The sequence below is a fragment of the Procambarus clarkii genome, chromosome 80 (assembly GCF_040958095.1).
Source record: "Procambarus clarkii isolate CNS0578487 chromosome 80, FALCON_Pclarkii_2.0, whole genome shotgun sequence".
NCBI classification, from domain to species: domain Eukaryota; kingdom Metazoa; phylum Arthropoda; class Malacostraca; order Decapoda; family Cambaridae; genus Procambarus; species Procambarus clarkii.
Window position 1 is genome coordinate 15,927,017 of NC_091229.1, and position 22,067 is coordinate 15,949,083.

Consider the following 22,067-nt stretch of genomic DNA (forward strand, 5'->3'; position numbering starts at 1 on the left):
TGTTTCAAACGTATAACAAACTTAATATAAGTGTTTCTTTATTGTGTTGCAATATTCTGTGATATTTCCTTTAACTGTTATGTTCTCCCATGTCACCTGACCAGTTGCTTTTACAAACTTAACCTAACACAGAGTCTGTCGAACTTTATCTCACAGGTTACTGGGTTGTCTCCCAGGTTTTTTGAATGTCTGATTCACAGACACTGGGAGCTGCAGCTGTGTCTGACTCACAGACACTGGGAGCTGCAGCAATGTCTGACTCACAGACACGGACAGCTGCAGCAATGTCTGACTCACAGACACTGGGAGCTGCAACAATGTCTGACTCACAGACACTGGGAGCTGCAGCTGTGTCTGACTCACAGACACTGGGAGCTGCAGCTGTGTCTGATTCACAGACACTGGGAGCTGCAGCAATGTCTGACTCACAGACACTGAGAGCTGCAGCAGTGTCTCACTCACAGACACTGAGAGCTGCAGCAATGTCTCACTCACAGACATTGGGAGCTGCAGCTGTGTCTGACTCACAGACACTGGGAGCTGCAGCTGTGTCTGACTCACAGACACTGAGAGCTGCAGCTGTGTCTGACTCACAGACACTGAGAGCTGCAGCTGTGTCTCACTCACAGACACTGGGAGCTGCAGCAATGTCTGACTCACAGACACTGAGAGCTGCAGCTGTGTCTGACTCACAGACACTGAGAGCTGCAGCTGTGTCTGACTCACAGACACTGGGAGCTGCAGCTGTGTCTGACTCACAGACACTGAGAGCTGCAGCTGTGTCTGACTCACAGACACTGGGAGCTGCAACAATGTCTGACTCACAGACACTGGGAGCTGCAGCTGTGTCTGACTCACAGACACTGAGAGCTGCAGCTGTGTCTGACTCACAGACACTGGGAGCTGCAGCTGTGTCTGACTCACAGACACTGAGAGCTGCAGCGAAGTCAGGATTCTAGATAGTAAACATTCAGTGTATTACACCGCTTTCACTCTTCTTTCTTGAAGGTGGAGTCGATCTTGACGTAGCAATGGTTGTTAAGACCCCGGTATGGACCTGGCCGATCGTGTGATAGAGCCACGGTCGTGTGGGAGTCTTCAGTTAGCTGATCTAAAGTCCTCCATTGGCCCCTTCCTGCCATCCTGGACCGCTGCTTTCATGGCCCTCCACCTCAGCAGCGACTGTTGCATCCTGCGTGTCTGTCTGTATTCGACGCTGAAGGTCTACTGAATCCTGCCGCGCCAACACTCAACATTTCTCGTGCCCTGCTCCCATTGGCTGGGCTCAAATCTGGAGCGCGCTGATTGTCACATTCAAATTATTCTCCTCCCCAATTGGGCAATTTTAATTTCAAAGTTATCTACAGTATCTGTTGGTCCGTTACAGTTTACTGTTAGTGGAACACTATAATCTCCCTGATGATTCTCTCAAAAGACTTCAAATATATGATGTATTACCTGTTTATATAATTTATTAATAAAGTAACATGTTCAAGATTTATATCATGGAATGGACTGCATGATAAGTTACAACGTTTACCTAAGCTCTCTACAGCCCTCGTTAAACTTTCCTCTCGTTCACACTTTAGAACCTTTGTTAATTAAATATACCTAAATTAAATTTATCACCCAAGTAGTTAACATTTACATACACGAGAAGCTCTTTGAGGATTTATAACCTATTGTTTAGATCTCCGTTGAAGAGCCGGCATGAGGCGAGGACGAGGCTATAGTTACGTCTTGAAGCACCTGCAGATATTTCCTCCATGTTTGGAGAGGCCATCACTTACGCGGCAAGACCAGGGTCTAACAAGCAGCTATAAATGCACGTCCAAGCCTGACTTTTAATGCACGGATCCCTTGTTGTGGGTTTTCCAACAGTCTGCCAATGGCGGCCAGCAGCGTATAGCAGCCTCGTAGAGCACTGTGTGCTGGAGGCTTCCATAGGTGCTCTCGCTGCCACCAATGGTGTGGTGGCGTGTGCTGATTGGTTCTCGCCTATCATGATGTGAGTATGACTTGTGCTGATTGGTTATTGCTTCTCGTGGCGCGTGTATGACTTGTGCTCATTGGTTCCCCTCTCCTGACTTGTGTTGATTGGTTAATGCCTGCCGTGACGTGAGTATGACTTGTGCTGATTGGTTAATGCCTGCCGTGACGTGAGTATGACTTGTGCTGATTGGTTAATGCTTCTCGTGGCGCGTGTATGACTTGTGCTGATTGGCCGTTGCCTATCGTAACGCGGAGTATAACTTGAGCTGATTGGTTATTAACTGTCATCACTTCCGCTCGTCATGACGTATGATTTGTGCTGATTGGTTCTTGCCCGCCATGACGTACGACGTGCCCACTAGTTCATGACCACCATGACGTACGACGTGCCCACTAGTTCATACCCACCATGACGTACGACGTGCCCACTAGTTCATGCCCACCATGACGTGCGACGTGCCTACTAGTTCATGCCCACCATGACGTGCGACGTGCCCACTAGTTCATGCCCACCATGACGTACGACGTGCCCACTAGTTCATGCCCACCATGACGTACGACGTGCCCACTAGTTCATGCCCACCATGACGTACGACGTGCCCACTAGTTCATGCCCACCATGACGTACGACGTGCCCACTAGTTCATGCCCACCATGACGTACGACGTGCCCACTAGTTCATGCCCACCATGACGTACGACGTGCCTACTAGTTCATGCCCACCATGACGTACGACGTGCCTACTAGTTCATACCCACCATGACGTACGACGTACCGACTAATTCATGACCACCATGACGTACGACGTACCGACTAGTTCATACCCACCATGACGTACGACGTGCCCACTAGTTCATGCCCACCATGACGTACGACGTGCCCACTAGTTCATGCCCACCATGACGTACGACGTGCCTACTAGTTCATGCCCACCATGACGTACGACGTACCGACTAGTTCATACCCACCATGACGTACGACGTACCGACTAATTCATGACCACCATGACGTACGACGTACCGACTAGTTCATACCCACCATGACGTACGACGTACCCTATACTCCTTTCCATATAAAACCAATTACTCAAAAAAATAACGAAATTTAACCTGAAATTTAACTAACACGAGTGAACCGACAGACATTATATCGGTCAAGCTAAACGAGAAGTTCCCTGTCAAGCGTGAGAAGACAGAAGCAGCCGAGGGAGGCGCTGCCCTGTCAACGAGTACCAATCAGGGTCCAGGCCGTGCCCTTAAACATGTGGATTTCAGTTTATAGCCTCCGGAGTCCTCTTAAAAAGAACGTCGCATTTGGCCGTTTCCCCGTATGGCCGAATTTGGACGTAATTTGAAAATGAAAAAAATGAAAATAAATTTGGGATTTATTTTTTCAACAACAGTAAGTTAAGGGTCCTCTGATAGGTTAGGTGGGCAGGAAATTCTCATAAGGTTTCAAAACGGTATGAAAAACGATAATGGAAAGTTGCCTTTTCTAAGCTTGCCGAGTAAGCCGGACGACTCAAACAGAAAACGGAACAGTACGTCACTTTTGTGAGTCAATTTCATTTCAAATTACGTCCAAATTTGGCCATAGCGCGCATACCAGCCAAAAGTGACGGTATTTTTAAGAGGACGGGTTTGACACCCGACACCCTCCGGCCGCCCCACCAATTCAATTTCTTTATTATGCACCCCATACCCATCCCGTGGGCGGTGGTGTAAAGGGGTTACAGAGGCACGTAATCGCTTCAGGAACTGAACCCTCTAGTTCGTTTAGCTAAGCAAATAACAATCTTTTGACGCTGTAAAGGAGAATTATATCCCCGGAGTTTTGTGTTAAAGCATAGCCAAATTACAGCCATATACTGCTTCATACAGCCTCATGTACCCTCATACAGCTTCATACACTAACAGAGCCTTATACAGATTCACACACTCTCATACAGCTTCATACACTCTCATACAGCTTTATACACCCCTCATACAGCTTCACACTCTCATACAGCTTTATACACCCCTCATACAGCTTCACACTCTCATACAGCTTTATACACCCCTCATACAGCTTCACACTCTCATACAGCTTTATACACCCCTCATACAGCTTCACACTCTCATACAGTCTCATAGAGCTTCATACATTCTCATACAGCTTCATACACTCCTCATCCACCTGCATACAGCCTCATACAGCAATCAAGCAGGTATATACGACTCCTGATGGAGCCGCGACACCCCGTCACCACAACACATCAGTTGTCAGATGAGAGGCGGGACCAAAGAGCCAGAGCTCAACCCCCGCAAGCACAACTACGTAAGTACAGCGGGCAGGACCTCGCAGTACACAAGTACTCCATAACTTCCTAACAATTACCTTCTGATGTATATATATATATATATATATATATATATATATATATATATATATATATATATTCTTGTAAATACTTCATTTTATTTATATACAAGGAGGGGTTACCCGGCGTTGCTCGGGTCTCTTCATCTATCTAGCCATTTATGGCGCTATTTATAATCTTTCTATTCATCTGTTCATCCACCTATCCATCCATATACTCATCCATCTACATATCCATATACGTATCCATCTATCTATTCATATACATATCCATCTATCCATCCATTAATTTTTCCCTAAATTTGTGCATCCATCTATCCATCATCCTATCTATTCATCATATTTTCTGGTGCATTTATCTATTGATCTTTCTATCCATATATCTATTCATCCAGCAATCTACTCATCTATCTCTATCCATCCACCTACTCACCTTCCTATCCATCCACCTACTCACCTTCCTATCCATCCACCTACTCATCTTCCTATCTATCGACCTACTCATCTTCCTATCCATCCACCTATTCACCTTCCTATCCACCTACTCACCTTCCTATCCATCCACCTACTCACCTTCCTATCCATCATTCCATCCACGTACTCATCTGTCTATCCATCGATCTATCCATCAATCCAACCCTCTATCCATCCACTACCATTTATCTACTGTCTCTGTTTTTATTTCTGTACCTCTGTATCTCTCTCTCTCTCTCTCTCTCTCTCTCTCTCTCTCTAATAATTTAAATAATAATTTAAATTAAATTTAATAATTAATTTAAATTATTTAAATTTAATAATTTAAATTAAATTTATTTTAATTTAAAAATAATTTAAATAATTATTAAAATTATTAAATAGTTTAAATACTTATTTATTTAAATAAATAAATTTATTATTTAAATAATTTAAATAAATTAAATTATTTAAAGGCCGTAATTTAAAAATAAAAAATTGGAAATAAATTTTGGATATTTTGTTTCCAAAAAAAGCAGTTAAGGGTCCTGTGGTAGGTCAGGAGGGCAGGAAGTCCTCCTTAGGGTTTAAAAACCTCATGAAAACTCTTAATTGAAAGTTTCCTCTCCTGACCTAACAGCCTAAGCCAGAGGACCTAAAACAGAAAACGGGACAAGTACGTCACTTTCGTGAGCCGATTTCATTTTAAATTACGTATTTTTTTTATTTTAGTGTGAGTGGGCATACGAGCGACTAGTGACGTAATTTGTCAGATGACGGGTTGGGCAGTGAGAGCAGCTCAGTGGTGTGAAAGGAAGGAAACTAACAGGGGGAAAATGCCAAGCCATTACGACTATATAGCACTTGGAAGAGGTCAGGATTTGGGATGGGACGGGGGGAAAGGAATGGTGCCCCAACGACTTGAACGGTCGCGGATTGAACGCCGACCTGCATGAAGCGAGACCGTCGCTCTACCGTCCAGCCCAAGTGGTGTGAAATACTAAACAAAGACTAGCTACTAGCTGGGAGCCGGTCGGCCGAGCGGACAGCACGCTAGACTTGTGACCCTGTGGTCCCGGGTTCGAGCCCGGGCGCCAGCAAGAAACAATGGGCAGAGTTTCTTTCACCCTATGCCCCTGTTACCTAGCAGTAAAATAGGTACCTGGGAGTTAGTCAGCTGTCACGGGCTGCTTCCTGGGGGTGGAGGCCTGGTCGAGGACCGGGCCGCGGGGACACTAAAAAAGCCCCGAAATCATCTCAAGATAACCTCAAGATAACCCCAGGTGTACAGGAGACCCCAGGCTCCCCGGCCTCGTGTTAAGGCTGACGTACAGTGCTGGTGAGTCTCCCGCGGGAGGAACACGAGGGCCGGGATGGTCCTGGGGACGACCTGGTGCTGCCCGCCCGCTGTGCCCGGTGTCAGGGGCGGGCTCTGCCACTGATGGATCTTACTCTCACTTGTTGGCTCTCTCTCTCTCTGTGTGTTGCTGGCTGTGTACGTTTGTGTGTGTGTGTGTGTTGCTGGCTGTGTGTGTGTGTGTGTGTGTGTGTGTGTGTGTGTGTGTGTGTGTGTGTGTGTGTGTGTGTGTGTGTGTGTGTGTGTGTGTTGCTGGCTGTGTGTGTGTGTGTGTTGCTGGCTGTGTGTGTGTGTGTGTGTGTGTTGCTGGCTGTGTGTGTGTGTGTGTGTGTGTTGCTGGCTGTGTGTGTGTGTGTGTGTGTGTGTTGCTGGCTGTGTGTGTGTGTGTGTGTGTGTGTGTTGCTGGCTGTGTACGTTTGTGTTGCTGGCTGTGTACGTTTGTGTGTACTCACCTAGTTGTGCTTGCGGGGGTTGAGCTCCGGCTCTTTGGTCCCGCCTCTCAACTGTCAATCTACTGCTGTACAGGTTCCTGAACTTCTTGAGTTCCATCATATATATACATTTGAAACTGTGTATGGAGTCAGCCTCCACCACATCACTTCCTAATGCATTCCATCTGTTAACTACTCTGACACTAAAAAGTTCTCTCTAATGTCTTTGTGGTTCATTTCGGTACTTAGCGTCCACCTGTGTCCCCTTGTGCGTGTACCGCCCGTGTTAAATAATCCATTCTTATCTACCCGTCAAATCCGCTCAGAATTTTGTATGTGGTGATCATGTCTCCCCGAGCTCTTCTGTCTTCCAGAGACGTGAGGGGCAATTCACGCAGCCTTTCCTCATAACTCACGCCTCGTCTTGTGCTTGACAAGGTACGGGGTCCATGCTGGGGCCGCATACTCCACGATTGGTCTTACATATGTGATATACACGGGTTTGAATGATCCCTTACATAGGATTTTGAAGGCAGTTCTGATGTCAGCCCGCCTTGCATACGCCGCCGATGTTATTCTTTTGATGTGAGCTGCAGAAGACAGGTTTGGTGTGATATCAACTCCTAGATGTCTCTCTGTCCGTTTCGTGAAGAACTTCACCTCCCATTCGGTATCCTGTGTCTGGTCTCCTGTTCCCTCCACCTAGTTTCATTACCTTACATTTACTTGGGTTGAACTTTAGTAGCCATTTATTGGACCATTCCAACAAATGTGTGTGTTTTCACTATTTGTGCCTGCAAGATGGAGATCGAGCTGTTAGTCTTGGAACCCTCTAATTCTAACCGTTATCTAATGTAAACGTCTAATGCTCTGGCTCTCGACGTGTTTTCCTCTATGTATCCGACCTGCTACAGGTGTTAATACTCAAATTGTATGATAGTTGGGTCATACCCAATCACAGTCGAGTGCCGGCTCTGAAGGGAATGACGTCAGAGGCGTACTCGCCTGTGATTGGGTATGACCCAACTGTCATACAGTTTGAGTATTAACACCGTGACACAGGTTCTCCCCTTAACGCACACACCCACCTCCTTCCCCTCCTAGTGCTGTCTCCCTGGTACCTTATTACTAATAGGTGAACAGTGTAATCAGATGAAATAAACTCTGCCCATTTGTTTCTGTCTCGTCCGGGAATCGAACCTGGACCCTGAGGACTACGACCCCCCGAGCGCTCTCCGCTCGGACCTGTGTGTGTTTTCACCTAATTATACTCCAATAGTTATGCTTATAGGGTCGAGCATCTGCTCTTAAGCCCCGCCTTTCGACCATCATTAATTAAATAAATCGTTTCTAAATCTACATTGCCAGTCCCCTTTAGTATCTTGTATATTGTTATCATGTCTGCCCTGTTCCTTCCTTCTTCCCAGTGTAGTGAGGTCCAGTTCCTTCAGTCGTTCTTCATAGCTCAGTCCCCTTAGCTCAGGAACGGGCTTTGTGGCATATTTTTGGACCTTTTCAAGCTCTGTTTTGCTTCTTTAAGTGGGGAAGGGGGGGGGGGAGGTCCATGCCAAGCCTGCATACTCAGTCATGGGGCTTCATGGAGGATGTATACACCATTTGGAAGAGATCTTTGTCAAAACTTCTGAAGGATAAGTGCGGACCGCCCAGTTGGGTGGGTGGGGGAGCACTCACCCACCCAACTGTGTAACTGGTGGGTGTGGGGCCAGGTAAACTGTGTAACTGGTGGGTGTGGGGCCAGGTAAACTGTGTCACCATAGATGTAAACTGGTGGGTGTGGGGCCAGGTAAACTGTGTCTCACCATAGATGTAAACTGGTGGGTGTGGGGCCAGGTAAACTGTGTCACCATAGATGTAAACTAGTGGGTGTGGGGCCAGATAAACTGTGTCTCACCAGAGATGTAAACTGGTGGGTGTGGGGCCAGGTAAACTGTGTCACCATAGATGTAAACTAGAGGGTGTGAGGCCAGGTAAACTGTGTCTCACCAGAGATGTAAACTGGTGGGTGTGGGGCCAGGTAAACTGTGTCACCATAGATGTAAACTAGTGGGTGTGGGGCCAGGTAAACTGTGTCTCACCAGAGATGTAAACTGGTGGGTGTGGGGACAGGTAAACTGTGTCTCACCATAGATGTAAGACTATTGATATGTGTGTGTGTGTGTGTGTGTGTGTGTGTGTGTGTGTGTGTGTGTGTGTGTGTGTGTGTGTGTGTGTGTGTGTGTGTGTGTACTCACCTATATGTACTCACCTATATGTGCTTGCAGGATCGAGCATTGACTCTTGGATCCCGCCTTTCTAGCTATCGGTTGTTTACAGCAATGACTCCTGTCCCATTTCCCTATCATACCTAGTTTTAAAAGTATGAATAGTATTTGCTTCCACAACCTGTTCCCCAAGTGCATTCCATTTTTCTACTACTCTCACGCTAAAAGAAAACTTCCTAACATCTCTGTGACTCATCTGAGTTTCCAGTTTCCACCCATGTCCCCTCGTTCTGTTATTATTACGTGTGAACATTTGATCTATTTCCACTTTGTCAATTCCCCTGAGTATTTTATATGTCCCTATCATATCTCCTCTCTCCCTTCTTTTCTCTAGTGTCGTAAGGTTCAGTTCCTTCAGCCGCTCTTCATATCCCATCCCTCGTAGCTCTGGGACAAGCCTCGTCGCAAACCTCTGAACCTTCTCCAGTTTCTTTATGTGTTTCTTCAGGTGGGGGCTCCATGATGGCGCGGCATACTCTAAGACGGGTCTCACGTAGGCAGTGTAAAGCGCCCTAAAAGCTTCCTCATTTAGGTTTCTGAATGAAGTTCTAATTTTCGCCAGTGTAGAGTATGCTGCTGTCGTTATCCTATTTATATGTGCCTCAGGAGTTAGATTAGGTGTCACATCCACTCCCAGGTCTCTTTCTCGAATCGTTACAGGTAGGCTGTTCCCCTTCATTGTGTACTGTCCCTTTGGTCTCCTGTCACCTGATCCCATTTCCATAACTTTACATTTACTGGTGTTAAACTCCAGTAGCCATTTCTCTGACCATCTCTGCAGCCTGTTTAAGTCCTCTTGGAGGATCCTACAATCCTCGTCTGTCACAACTCTTCTCATTAATTTTGCGTCATCTGCAAACATCGACATGTATGATTCCACTCCTGTAAACATATCATTTACGTAAATTAGAAAGAGGATTGGTCCCAGCACCGATCCTTGAGGTACTCCACTTGTTACTGTTCGCCAGTCCGACTTTTCGCCCCTTACCATTACCCTCTGGCTCCTTCCTGTTAGGTAGTTCTTCACCCATACTAGGGCCTTTCCGCTTACTCCTGCCTGCCTCTCAAGTTTGTATAGCAGTCTCATGTGCGGTACCGTATCAAAGGCCTTTTGGCAGTCAAGAAATATGCAGTCTGCCCAGCCTTCTCTGTCCTGCCTTATCCTTGTTACTTTATCATAGAATTCTAAAAGGTTTGTTAGGCATGATTTCCCTGTCCAGAACCCATGTTGGTGCTTGTTTACAAACCCAATGCTCTCCAGGTGCTCAACAAGTCTTAGCCTAATTATTCTTTCAAGTATTTTGCAGGGGATGCTTGTCAGTGATACGGGTCTGTAGTTAAGTGCCTCCTCCCTATCCCCCTTTTTGAAAATCGGTACGACATTTGCCTCCTTCCAGCAACTGGGCAATTCTCCCGACATAAGTGACTCATTGAAGATCATTGCCAGAGGCACGCTGAGAGCCTGCGCTGCCTCTTTAAGTATCCACGGTGATACTTTGTCTGGTCCAACAGCTTTATTTGCATCCAGTGTTGTCAACTGTTTCATTACATCCTCTGCTGTCACCTCTATATCTGATAGTCTTTCATCTTGGGTAATCTCTTCTAACAATGGGAGCTGCTCAGGCTCGGTAGTGAACACTCCATGGAATTTTGCATTCAGTACCTCGCAGATTTCCTTGTCGCTTTCTGTATATGCCCCTTCTGTTTTCCTCAGTCTTGTCACTTGGTCATTTACCGACATCTTCCTTCTTATATGGCTATGTAGTAATTTTGGTTGCTTTTTCGCTTTGACTGCAATATCGTTCTCATAATTTCTTTCCGACACTCGTCTTATGTTAATGTAATCATTCCTAGCTCTGTTACATCTAATCCTGTTGTCCTCTGTCCTTTGTCTTCTGTACTTCCTCCACTCCCTCCTGCTTCTCACCTTTGCTTCCTGACACTGTCTATTAAACCATGGGTTATTATATTCCCTCCTGCTTTTTTCCTTTATTGTTGGAATAAATCTATCTTCAGCCTCCTTGCATTTCAATATGACTTGGTTCATCATACCTTGCACTGTTTTTCCTCTAAGTTCTTCCTCCCACTGCACTTCTCCCAGGTAGTCCCTTATCCTTCTGTAGTCCCCTTTTCTGTAATCAAGTCTCCTTTCTGTGTGTGTGTGTGTGTGTGTGTGTGTGTATGTGTGTGTGTGTGTGTGTGTGTGTGTGTGTGTGTGTGTGTGTGTGTGTGTGTGTGTGTGTGTGTGTGTGTGTGTGTGTGTGTGTGTGTGTGTACTCACCTAGTTGTACTCACCTAGTTGTGTTTGCGGGGGTTGAGCTCTGGCTCTTTGGTCCCGCCTCTCAACCGTCAATCAACAGGTGTACAGGTTCCTGAGCCTATCGGGCTCTGTCATATCTACACTTGAAACTGTGTATGGAGTCAGCCTCCACCACATCACTTTCTAATGCATTCCATTTGTCAACCACTATGACACTAAAAAAGTTCTTTCTAATATCTCTGTAGCTCATTTGGGCACTCAGTTTCCACCTGTGTCCCCTTGTGCGTGTGCCCCTTGTTAAATAGACTGTCTTTATCTACCCTATCAATTCCCTTCAGAATCTTGAATGTGGTGATCATGTCCCCCCTAACTCTTCTGTCTTCCAGCGAAGAGAGGTTTAATTCCCATAGTCTCTCCTCGTAGCTCATACCTTTCAGCTCGGGTACTAGTCTGGTGGCAAACCTTTGAACCTTTTCCAGTTTAGTCTTATCCTTAACTAGATATGGACTCCATGCTGGGGCTGCATACTCCAGGATTGGCCTGACATATGTGGTATACAAAGTTCTGAATGATTCTTTACACAAGTTTCTGAATGCCGTTCGTATGTTGGCCAGCCTGACATATGCCGCTGATGTTATCCGCTTGATATGTGCTGCAGGAGACAGGTCTGGGGTGATATCAACCCCCAAGTCTTTTTCCTTCTCTGACTCCTGAAGAATTTCCTCTCCCAGATGATACCTTGTATCTGGCCTCCTGCTCCCTACACCTATCTTCATTACATTACATTTGGTTGGGTTAAACTCTAACAACCATTTGTTCGACCATTCCTTCAGCTTGTCTAGGTCTTCTTGAAGCCTCAAACAGTCCTCTTCTGTTTTTATCCTTCTCATAATTTTAGCATCGTCCGCAAACATTGAGAGAAATGAATCGATACCCACTGGGAGGATGTGTGTGTGTGTGTGTGTGTGTGTGTGTGTGTGTGTGTGTGTGTGTGTGTGTATGAGGTAGCCACAGTACGTGTACGCTTAGGGATGATCATGGACGGCATAGGTTCGAATCCCGGCCGGGTCATTTAAAGTTCCTAGTGAGAGGACCAAGTGCTGTCCTTATTCTGCTGAAGTGTGCTGCCCTCATTTATTCTGCTGAAGTGTGCTGCCCTCATTATTCTGCTGAAGTGTGCTGCCCTCATTATTCTGCTGAAGTGTGCTGCCCTCATTATTCTGCTGAAGTGTGCTGCCCTCATTATTCTGCTGAAGTGTGCTGCCCTCATTATTCTGCTGAAGTGTGCTGCCCTCATTATTCTGCTGAAGTGTGCTGCTCTCATTATTCTGCTGAAGTATGCTGCCCTCATTATTCTGCTGAAGTGTGCTGCCCTCATTATTCTGCTGAAGTGTGCTGCCCTCATTATTCTGCTGAAGTATGCTGCCCTCATTATTCTGCTGAAGTGTGCTGCCCTCATTATTCTGCTGAAGTGTGCTACCCTCATTACTCTGCTGAAGTGTGCTGCTATAGTTATTCTGCTGAAGTGTGCTGCCCTCATTACTCTGCTGAAGTGTGCTGCTATAGTTATTCTGCTGAAGTGTGCCTCTGGTGTTAGATCCCAAGTTATGTCCACTCGTTAATTTGTCTCTTTTCAAAAGTTGAAAGTTGTCTGCCGTTCATCTTGTACTGTATTTGCGGTCTTCTTGCTCCAATTCCTATCATCATAATCTTGCATTTGTCAGGGTTAAAGTCTAATAGCCATTTCTCACTCTCTGGAAATTGTCTAATTCATCTTGCAATGTACTGAAGTGCTCCTCAGCTGTGATTCGCCTTATTATCTTAGCATCATCAGCAAACATTGAAATGAATGAGGTTGCTTCTTTTGTGAGATTGTTTACATATATTAGTAAGAGGATGTGTCGTAGTAGTGACCCTTGAGGTACTCCTCTCGTTATGCGTCTGTAGGCTGCCAAGTGTCTCCTCTTGCTATGACTCCTGGCTTGGTGAGAGGTACTCCATCATTCAGTTTAGTACTCCTGGTCATACGTCACACTACATGTGTCAACAGTTTCTGTCTCTTATAGGCACTTTCTTACCCATGTCAGGTGTCTTTCACTTACTCCAGCCTGCCTCTCCGGTCTCTGTAGTTATCCCTGGTGTGGAACTCTGTCAAACACTTTTGGGCAGTCCAGAAACATGCAGTCTGCCCAACATACTCTTTTATCTTATTTGTATTACTTACCATAAAACTCCAATAGGTTCTATAGGGATGATTTCCCTTCCTTAAAACACCTGTAGACGTTTGTTTACATACCTCAACATGGTATGTTGAGGTATGTTGAAGTATGTATGTTGGACGGTAGAGCGACGGTCTCGCTTCATGCAGGCCGGCGTTCAATCCCCCGACTGTCCAAATCGTTGGGCACCATTCCTCTCCCCCCGTCCCATCCCAAATCCTTATCCTGATCCCTTCCTAGTACTGCTATATTGTCGTAATGGCTTGGCGCTTTCTCCTGATAGTTCCCTCCCTAGGGACTGAGCTATAGTGCCTAGAGGGGATAATAATCCTGATTATTCTTTCGAGAACATTGAAGGGGTAAGCTTGTCAGTGATACTCATATGGAGTTTAGTGCCTCCTCCCTGTCTCCTGTCTCACACACGAGACAGTCAGGCTTATTATCTAGGTGCTTATTATCTAGGTGCTCCCCACTGAGGTGGGGGAGCTGGACAACCCGTGAAACACACGCAGGCGTCGGCAATGGTGAGGACGGGAACGATGTCTGTAGTCAGGTGGAGATGGAAGCGTCAGATTGGACCTTCTATAGCTGTATACAAGAGGGCTGGAACCTCTAAGGTTGCAAAGTCTTGGTCTTTTCAGATTACACCAGGAAAGTCTAGGATTGGAACGCGTTGGGTCATACAGAAAACGGCAGGAATGTCTTGGGTTATAAAGAATATTCGTGGAAATTCTTTTGCAATAAGAACATGGGTAGAAAGCCTTGTGTGGAGACCCTGGGACGTGCAGGTCTTGGCCTTATGCGTCAACTGGCGGGGAACTGAAGCAGCCAGCGGCCACAACTCCAGAAATACAAGACTCGTGAGATTATACATTGGTCTCCCTCCCTCCCGTTCTTCCTAATGTGGTCCCTGTACCCCTGGTGGAGGTGACTGTACCCCTGGTACAGGTGACTGTACCCCTGGTGGAGGTGACTGTACCCCTGGTACAGGTGACTGTACCCCTGGTGGAGGTGGCCGCTGTACCCCTGGTGGTGACTGTACCCCTGGTACAGATGACTGTACCCCTGGTGGAGGTGACTGTACCCCTGGTGGAGGTGGCCGCTGTACCCCTGGTGGAGGTGACTGTACCCCTGGTGGAGGTGGCCGCTGTACCCCTGGTGGAGGTGACTGTACCCCTGGTGGAGGTGGCCGCTGTACCCCTGGTGGAGGTGACTGTACCCCTGGTGGAGGTGACTGTACCCCTGGTACAGGTGACTGTACCCCTGGTGGAGGTGACTGTACCCCTGGTACAGGTGACTGTACCCCTGGTGGAGGTGACTGTACCCCTGGTGGAGGTGACTGTACCCCTGGTACAGGTGACTGTACCCCTGGTGGAGGTGACTGTACCCCTGGTACAGGTGACTGTACCCCTGGTGGAGGTGACTGTACCCCTGGTGGAGGTGGCCGCTGTACCCCTGGTGGAGGTGGCCGCTGTACCCCTGGTGGAGGTGACTGTACCCCTGGTACAGGTGACTGTACCCCTGGTGGAGGTGACTGTACCCCTGGTACAGGTGACTGTACCCCTGGTGGAGGTGACTGTACCCCTGGTACAGGTGACTGTACCCCTGGTGGAGGTGACTGTACCCCTGGTGGAGGTGACTGTACCCCTGGTACAGGTGACTATACCCCTGGTGGAGGTGACTGTACCCCTGGTACAGGTGACTGTACCCCTGGTGGAGGTGACTGTACCCCTGGTACAGGTGACTGTACCCCTGGTACAGGTGGCCGCTGTACCCCTGGTGGAGGTGCCCGCCAGAGAGGCCAGGAAGACCCCATATAGGGAACACCACCAGGGTGACCTCCACCACCCACGGACGCCCCGACCCATCACCCACTCACAATTCTAACTTTTTTGCTGTTTTCCTAATCTGTTGCCGCACATAGTGAGACACGAGAGAATTACACTACCAACAGTCCCACACTATGTTGTCTGCTGCTACAAGTATACACTATCTGCCCTTATCAACACATGTACATTCTGCATTTATGTAGCTGCCAGCGAACTAGCTACGTGGTGGTAAACAGCCCCATAACACGTGGTGGTAAACAGCCCCATAACACGTGGTGGTAAACAGCCCCATAACACGTGGTGGTAAACAGCCCCATAACACGTGGTGGTAAACAGTCCCATAACACGTGGTGGTAAACAGCCCCATAACACGTGGTGGTTAGACGTGTGACGTGTGACCAGTTGTCTACACTGGCAGACTCTGGATGCCTTATGAAGATATCATCAACAACACGAGAGGTAATAAAGGTGATGGCCAAGCTCCAGCTCCCTCATGCCGGGGAGTCTGAAGGGTTTAACAACTGGCCATTCAGTGATGTCGTGTGTGTGTGAGATAATGGCCCAGTTCCTGCTCACTCCAGGTACCTGAGCACCTGGAGTGCTCAGGATTGGGAGATCCGTCACCTGTAGCTACCTGCCATAAGTAACGATAACTCCCTGAACTTTTATTATTATTATTATTATTATTATTATTATTTTCTACCACAGACGTGGCCAGACATTTACAATGCTAACCAGCATATATACATTTTCTTCTGTCCTCCATGGACAGGGTTAGAGATGTGTTAAACATATAGTTCAAGGGTTTATTGAACACTCAACCACAGAAGGTGACTAAACTGAATGTTTAACAGATCTCTCACCCTGTCCATGCAGGACAGAACAAAATGTATATATGCTGGTTAGTATTGTAAATGTCTGGCCACGTCTGTGGTAGAAAATAATAATAAAAAAGATAATAATAATAAATTAAAACAATACCCCTAACCTGATCCTGGCAAGCACTGTGTCGCACAGTCTGGTCCACGTTTTCAACTGGCCATCCATGATCGTAGACGTCAGATGTAAACAAATCATAACTGTTTATATTGGGGGCTTTCAGACCTTTGGGAGTCAGTAATTTCTATCCTATTCTATTTGGATAGAAATCTATCCTAGTCATGTCACCTTAAAAACGGCAGTGTTAACTTGAGTAATATATATATATATATATATATATATATATATATATATATATATATATGTCGTACCTAGTAGCCAGAACGCACTTCTCAGCCTACAATTCAGGGCCCGATTTGCCTATAAGCCAAGTTTTCCTGAAATAATATATTTTCTCAAATGTTTTTCTTATGAAATGATAAAGCTACCCATTTCATTATGTATGAGGTCAATTTTTTTTTATTGGAGTTAAAATTAACGTAGATATATGACCGAACCTAACCAACCCTACCTAACCTAACCTAACCTATCTTTATAGGTTAGGTTAGGTTAGGTAGCCGAAAAAGTTAGGTTAGGTTAGGTTAGGTAAGTTAGGTAGTCGAAAAACAATTATTTCATGAAAACTTGGCTTATTAGGCAAATCGGGCCTTACATAGTAGGCAAAGAAGTGCGTTCTGGCTACAAGGTACGACATATATATATATATATATATATATATATATATATATATATATATATATATATATATATATATATACACAGACTTGCTTATAAACCAAAAGTTTGAAGTATAGAACTTATAAGAAGTATAGACACCCACACCCACCAGGAGACTCGAACACTGGCCATCAAGGTGGCAGGTACGCACTGTATCCACTACACCATACTTCAGAGCCCTTAAAGAGGTAGGAATTCCTACAGGGTATTTAAATACCTTTCCCACAGCCTAGCGTGTGGAACAGGCAGCTTTCCCATTTCATAAATAATTTTTGCTCGCGTATATCAATATGTAATGATGTACATATATATCTAAGACAGTTGTTTCTCCTACAGGTGTGAGCAGCGGAGGCCTGCCTCGGGTGTGGTGGCAGCCGGGCTCAGCCGTGGAAAAGGGCGACACTGTCCAGCTGCAGTGCCAGGTGTGTCCGCAGGTGTATAGGTGGCAGGTATATAGGTGGCAGGTATTGCCGCGCACACAGCTGTAGGGTGTCCATTGTACCAAGGACACATGTGTAAGGGTTATGGTATCATCTACAACACGTGAATATCTTATGGAAGTGAAGTTGCAGCGTTGGGTCAAATTACCACCATTTTCACCCCCATATGAGGAGAGCACTCACATCAGGGCAGGAAATAATGACTTTACCTGGCCAGAGGGCAGGTTCACGAAGCAGTTACGCAAGCACTTACGAACGTGTACATCTTTCCTCGATCTTTGACGGCTTTGGTTACATTTATTAAACAGTTTACACGCATGAAAACATGCCAATCAACAGTTGATATTGTTATAAACAGCCTCCTGGTGCTTCGGAGCTCATTAACTGTTTAATAATTGTAAACAAAGCCGCCAAAGATTGAGAAAAGATGTACAGGTTCGTAAGTGCTTGCCTAACTGCTTCGTGAATCTGGCCTCAGAGGAACTGAGTCTTACAGACAGACTGAGAGACGACCTGACAGATCATTTCAGACCGTCTTTAAGGGGACAGGCAGACGTGGTGTTGTGGCTAACCTGACTGGTTGTTGAGGTTAATGATTCTTATATTGGTACATGACCAGCGTGGCAAGATTTATCAAGCATTTACCCAACCAGATACGAAACCTGTACATCTTTCTTCAATCATGTCGGCTTTGTTCACATTGTTATATAGTTTACGAGCTCCGACGCACTACGAGGTTGTCTATAACAATAATATCTTGGGTTGTGAAGTTTACGAGTTCGTAAAGTGTTTGATAAATGTACAGACTGGCGGTATGATTAGTGAATGATGCCCACACCCTCACACCACCACAACTACCACACCCTCACACCACCACAACTACCACACCCTCACACCACCACAACTACCACACCCTCACACCACCACAACTACCACACCCTCACACCACCACAACTACCACACCCTCACACCACCACAACTACCACACACCCTCACACCACCACAACTACCACACACCCTCACACCACCACAACTACCACACCCTCACACCACCACAACTACCACACCCTAACACAACCACAACTACCACACCCTCACACCACCACAACTACCACACACCCTCACACCACCACAACTACCACACACCCTCACACCACCACAACTACCACACACCCTCACACCACCACAACTACCACACCCTAACACCACCACAACTACCACACACCCTCACACCACCACAACTACCACACACCCTCACACCACCACAACTACCACACACCCTCACACCACCACAACTACCACACACCCCTCACACCACCACAACTACCACACACCCTCACACCACCACAACTACCACACACCCTCACACCACCACAACTACCACACACCCTCACACCACCACAACTACCACACACCCCTCACACCACCACAACTACCACACACCCTCACACCACCACAACTACCACACACCCTCACACCACCACAACTACCACACCCTCACACCACCACAACTACCACACACCCTCACACCACCACAACTACCACACACCCTCACACCACCACAACTATCACACACCCTCACACCACCACAACTACCACACCCTCACACCACCACAACTACCACACCCTCACACCACCACAACTACCACACCCTCACACCACCACAACTACCACACACCCTCACACCACCACAACTACCACACCCTCACACCACCACAACTACCACACCCTCACACCACCACAACTACCACACCCTCACACCACCACAACTACCACACACCCTCACACCACCACAACTACCACACCCTCACACCACCACAACTACCACACACCCTCACACCACCACAACTACCACACACCCTCACACCACCACAACTACCACACCCTCACACCACCACAACTACCACACACCCTCACACCACCACAACTACCACACCCTCACACCACCACAACTACCACACCCTCACACCACCACAACTACCACACCCTCACACCACCACAACTACCACACCTTCACACCACCACAACTACCACACACCCTCACACCACCACAACAACCACACACCCTCATACCACCACAACTACCACACGCTCACACCACCACAACTACCACACCCTCACACCACCACAACTACCACACCCTCACACCACCACAACTACCACACCCTCACACCACCACAACTACCACACACTCTCACACCACCACAACTTTCCAAAGCTGTGACAGACAAAGCTCAAAACATAGCTTGAATTCCATAGTAGCCATTTTATTTAACTTATAGACATAAAAAAATTAAATTAAGGTTCCCGAAGCATTCGTGAAATTATTTTAAAGCGGTTACCCATGCAGCGAACATACATGTCCAAATTTACCTATTTGAAATTGTAGTTGATAGAGTTGTATAATACTGTTTGTGATGGGACAGGTGGCGTCAGAGGGGGCCGGGCCAGCCATCTGGCTGAAGCTGGACCCCCGGGACCCCAACAGTCACGTGCTGCTCTCTCATGGTGATCTTATCATCACTGAGGACCCCAGGTTCTCTGTTCTTCATATCCAGGAGACTAATATATATGTTGTTAAGGTGAGTACTGTGTGGTGGCTGTGTTATTGTGTGGTGGCTGTGTTACTGTGTGGTGGTGCCTGTGTTACTGTGTGGTGGCTGTGTTACTGTGTGGTGCCTGTGTTACTGTGTGGTGGTGCCTGTGTTACTGTGTGGTGGTGCTTGTGTTACTGTGTGGTGGTGCTTGTGTTACTGTGTGGTGGCGCTTGTGTTACTGTGTGGTGGCGCTTGTGTTACTGTGTGGTGGCTGTGTTACTGTGTGGTGCCTGTGTTACTGTGTGGTGCCTGTGTTACTGTGTGGTGCCTGTGTTACTGTGTGGTGCCTGTGTTACTGTATGGTGGTGCTTGTGTTACTGTGTGGTGATGCTTGTGTTACTGTGTGGTGCTTGTGTTACTGTATGGTGCCTGTGTTACTGTGTGGTGGCTGTGTTACTGTGTGGTGGCTGTGTTACTGTGTGGTGCCTGTGTTACTGTGTGGTGGGTGGTGGTGCTTGTGTTACTATGTGGTGGTGCTTGTGTTACTGTGTGGTGGTGCTTGTGTTACTGTGTGGTGCTTGTGTTACTGTATGGTGCCTGTGTTACTGTGTGGTGGCTGTGTTACTGTGTGGTGGCTGTGTTACTGTATGGTGCCTGTGTTACTGTGTGGTGCCTGTGTTACTGTGTGGTGCCTGTGTTACTGTGTGGTGGTGCTTGTGTTACTGAGTGGTGGTGCTTGTGTTACTGTGTGGTGCCTGTGTTACTGTGTGGTGGGTGGTGGTGCTTGTGTTACTGTGTGGTGGCGCTTGTGTTACTGTGTGGTGGTGCTTGTGCTACTGTGTGGTGCTTGTGTTACTGTGTGGTGCCTGTGTTACTGTGTGGCGCTTGTGTTACTGTGTGGTGGTGCTTGTGTCACTGTGTGGTGCTTGTGTTACTGTGTGGTGCCTGTGTAACTGTGTGGTGCTTGTGTTACTGTGTGGTGCTTGTGTTACTGTGTGGTGCTTGTGTTACTGTGTGGTGCTTGTGTTACTGTGTGGTGGTGCTTGTGTTACTGTGTGGTGCTTGTGTTACTGTGTGGTGCCTGTGTAACTGTGTGGTGCTTGTGTTACTGTGTGGTGCCTGTGTTACTGTGTGGTGCTTGTGTTACTGTGTGGTGCTTGTGTAACTGTGTGGTGCTTGTGTTACTGTGTGGTGGTGCCTGTGTTACTGTGTGGTGCTTGTGTTACTGTGTGGTGGTGCTTGTGTTACTGTGTGGTGGTGCTTGTGTTACTGTGTGGTGCCTGTGTTACTGTGTGGTGGTGCTTGTGTTACTGTGTGGTGCTTGTGTTACTGTGTGGTGCTTGTGTTACTGTGTGGTGGTGCTTGTGTTACTGTGTGGTGCTTGTGTTACTGTGTGGTGGCTGTGTTACTGTGTGGTGCTTGTGTTACTGTGTGGTGGTGCCTGTGTTACTGTGTGGTGCTTGTGTGTTACTGTGTGGAGCTTGTGTTACTGTGTGGTGCCTGTGTGTTACTGTGTGGTGCTTGTGTTACTGTGTGGTGGAGCCTGTGTTACTGTGTGGTGGTGCTTGTGTTACTGTGTGGTGCTTGTGTTACTGTGTGGTGCTTGTGTTACTGTGTGGTGGTGCTTGTGTTCCTGTGTGGTGTTTGTGTTACTGTGTGGTGCTTGTGTTACTGTGTGGTGGTGCTTGTGTTACTGTGTGGTGGTGCTTGTGTTACTGTGTGGTGGTGCTTGTGTTACTGTGTGGTGCCTGTGTTACTGTGTGGTGGTGCTTATGTTACTGTGTGGTGCTTGTGTTACTGTGTGATGGCTGTGTTACTGTGTGGTGCTTGTGTTACTGTGTGGTGCCTGTGTTACTGTGTGGTGGTGCTTGTGTTACTGTGTGGTGCTTGTGTTACTGTGTGGTGCTTGTGATACTGTGTGGTGGTGCTTGTGTTACTGTGTGGTGCTTGTGTTACTGTGTGGTGGCTGTGTTACTGTGTGGTGCTTGTGTTACTGTGTGGTGGTGCCTGTGTTACTGTGTGGTGCTTGTGTGTAACTGTGTGGAGCTTGTGTTACTGTGTGGTGCCTGTGTGTTACTGTGTGGTGCTTGTGTTACTGTGTGGTGCTTGTGTTACTGTGTGGTGTAGCCTGTGTTACTGTGTGGTGGTGCTTGTGTTACTGTGTGGTGCTTGTGTTACTGTGTGGTGCTTGTGTTACTGTGTGGTGGTGCTTGTGTTACTGTGTGGTGCTTGTGTTACTGTGTAGTGGCTGTG

The 22,067-nt window shown here is 47.0% G+C and overlaps 1 protein-coding gene across 2 annotated transcripts in view; it reads left to right on the forward strand.

The window, feature by feature from the left end:
• The window catches only part of LOC123746408 (lachesin), a 198,836-nt gene that overhangs the window by 155,358 nt on the left and 21,411 nt on the right, over positions 1–22,067 (forward strand). For both annotated transcript variants that reach the window (XM_045727927.2, XM_045727928.2), the window contains exons 3-4: positions 17,174–17,259; positions 19,704–19,859. In XM_045727927.2, coding sequence (XP_045583883.1) covers positions 17,174–17,259; positions 19,704–19,859 — 242 coding nt within the window. The remainder of the gene's footprint in view (positions 1–17,173; positions 17,260–19,703; positions 19,860–22,067) is intronic.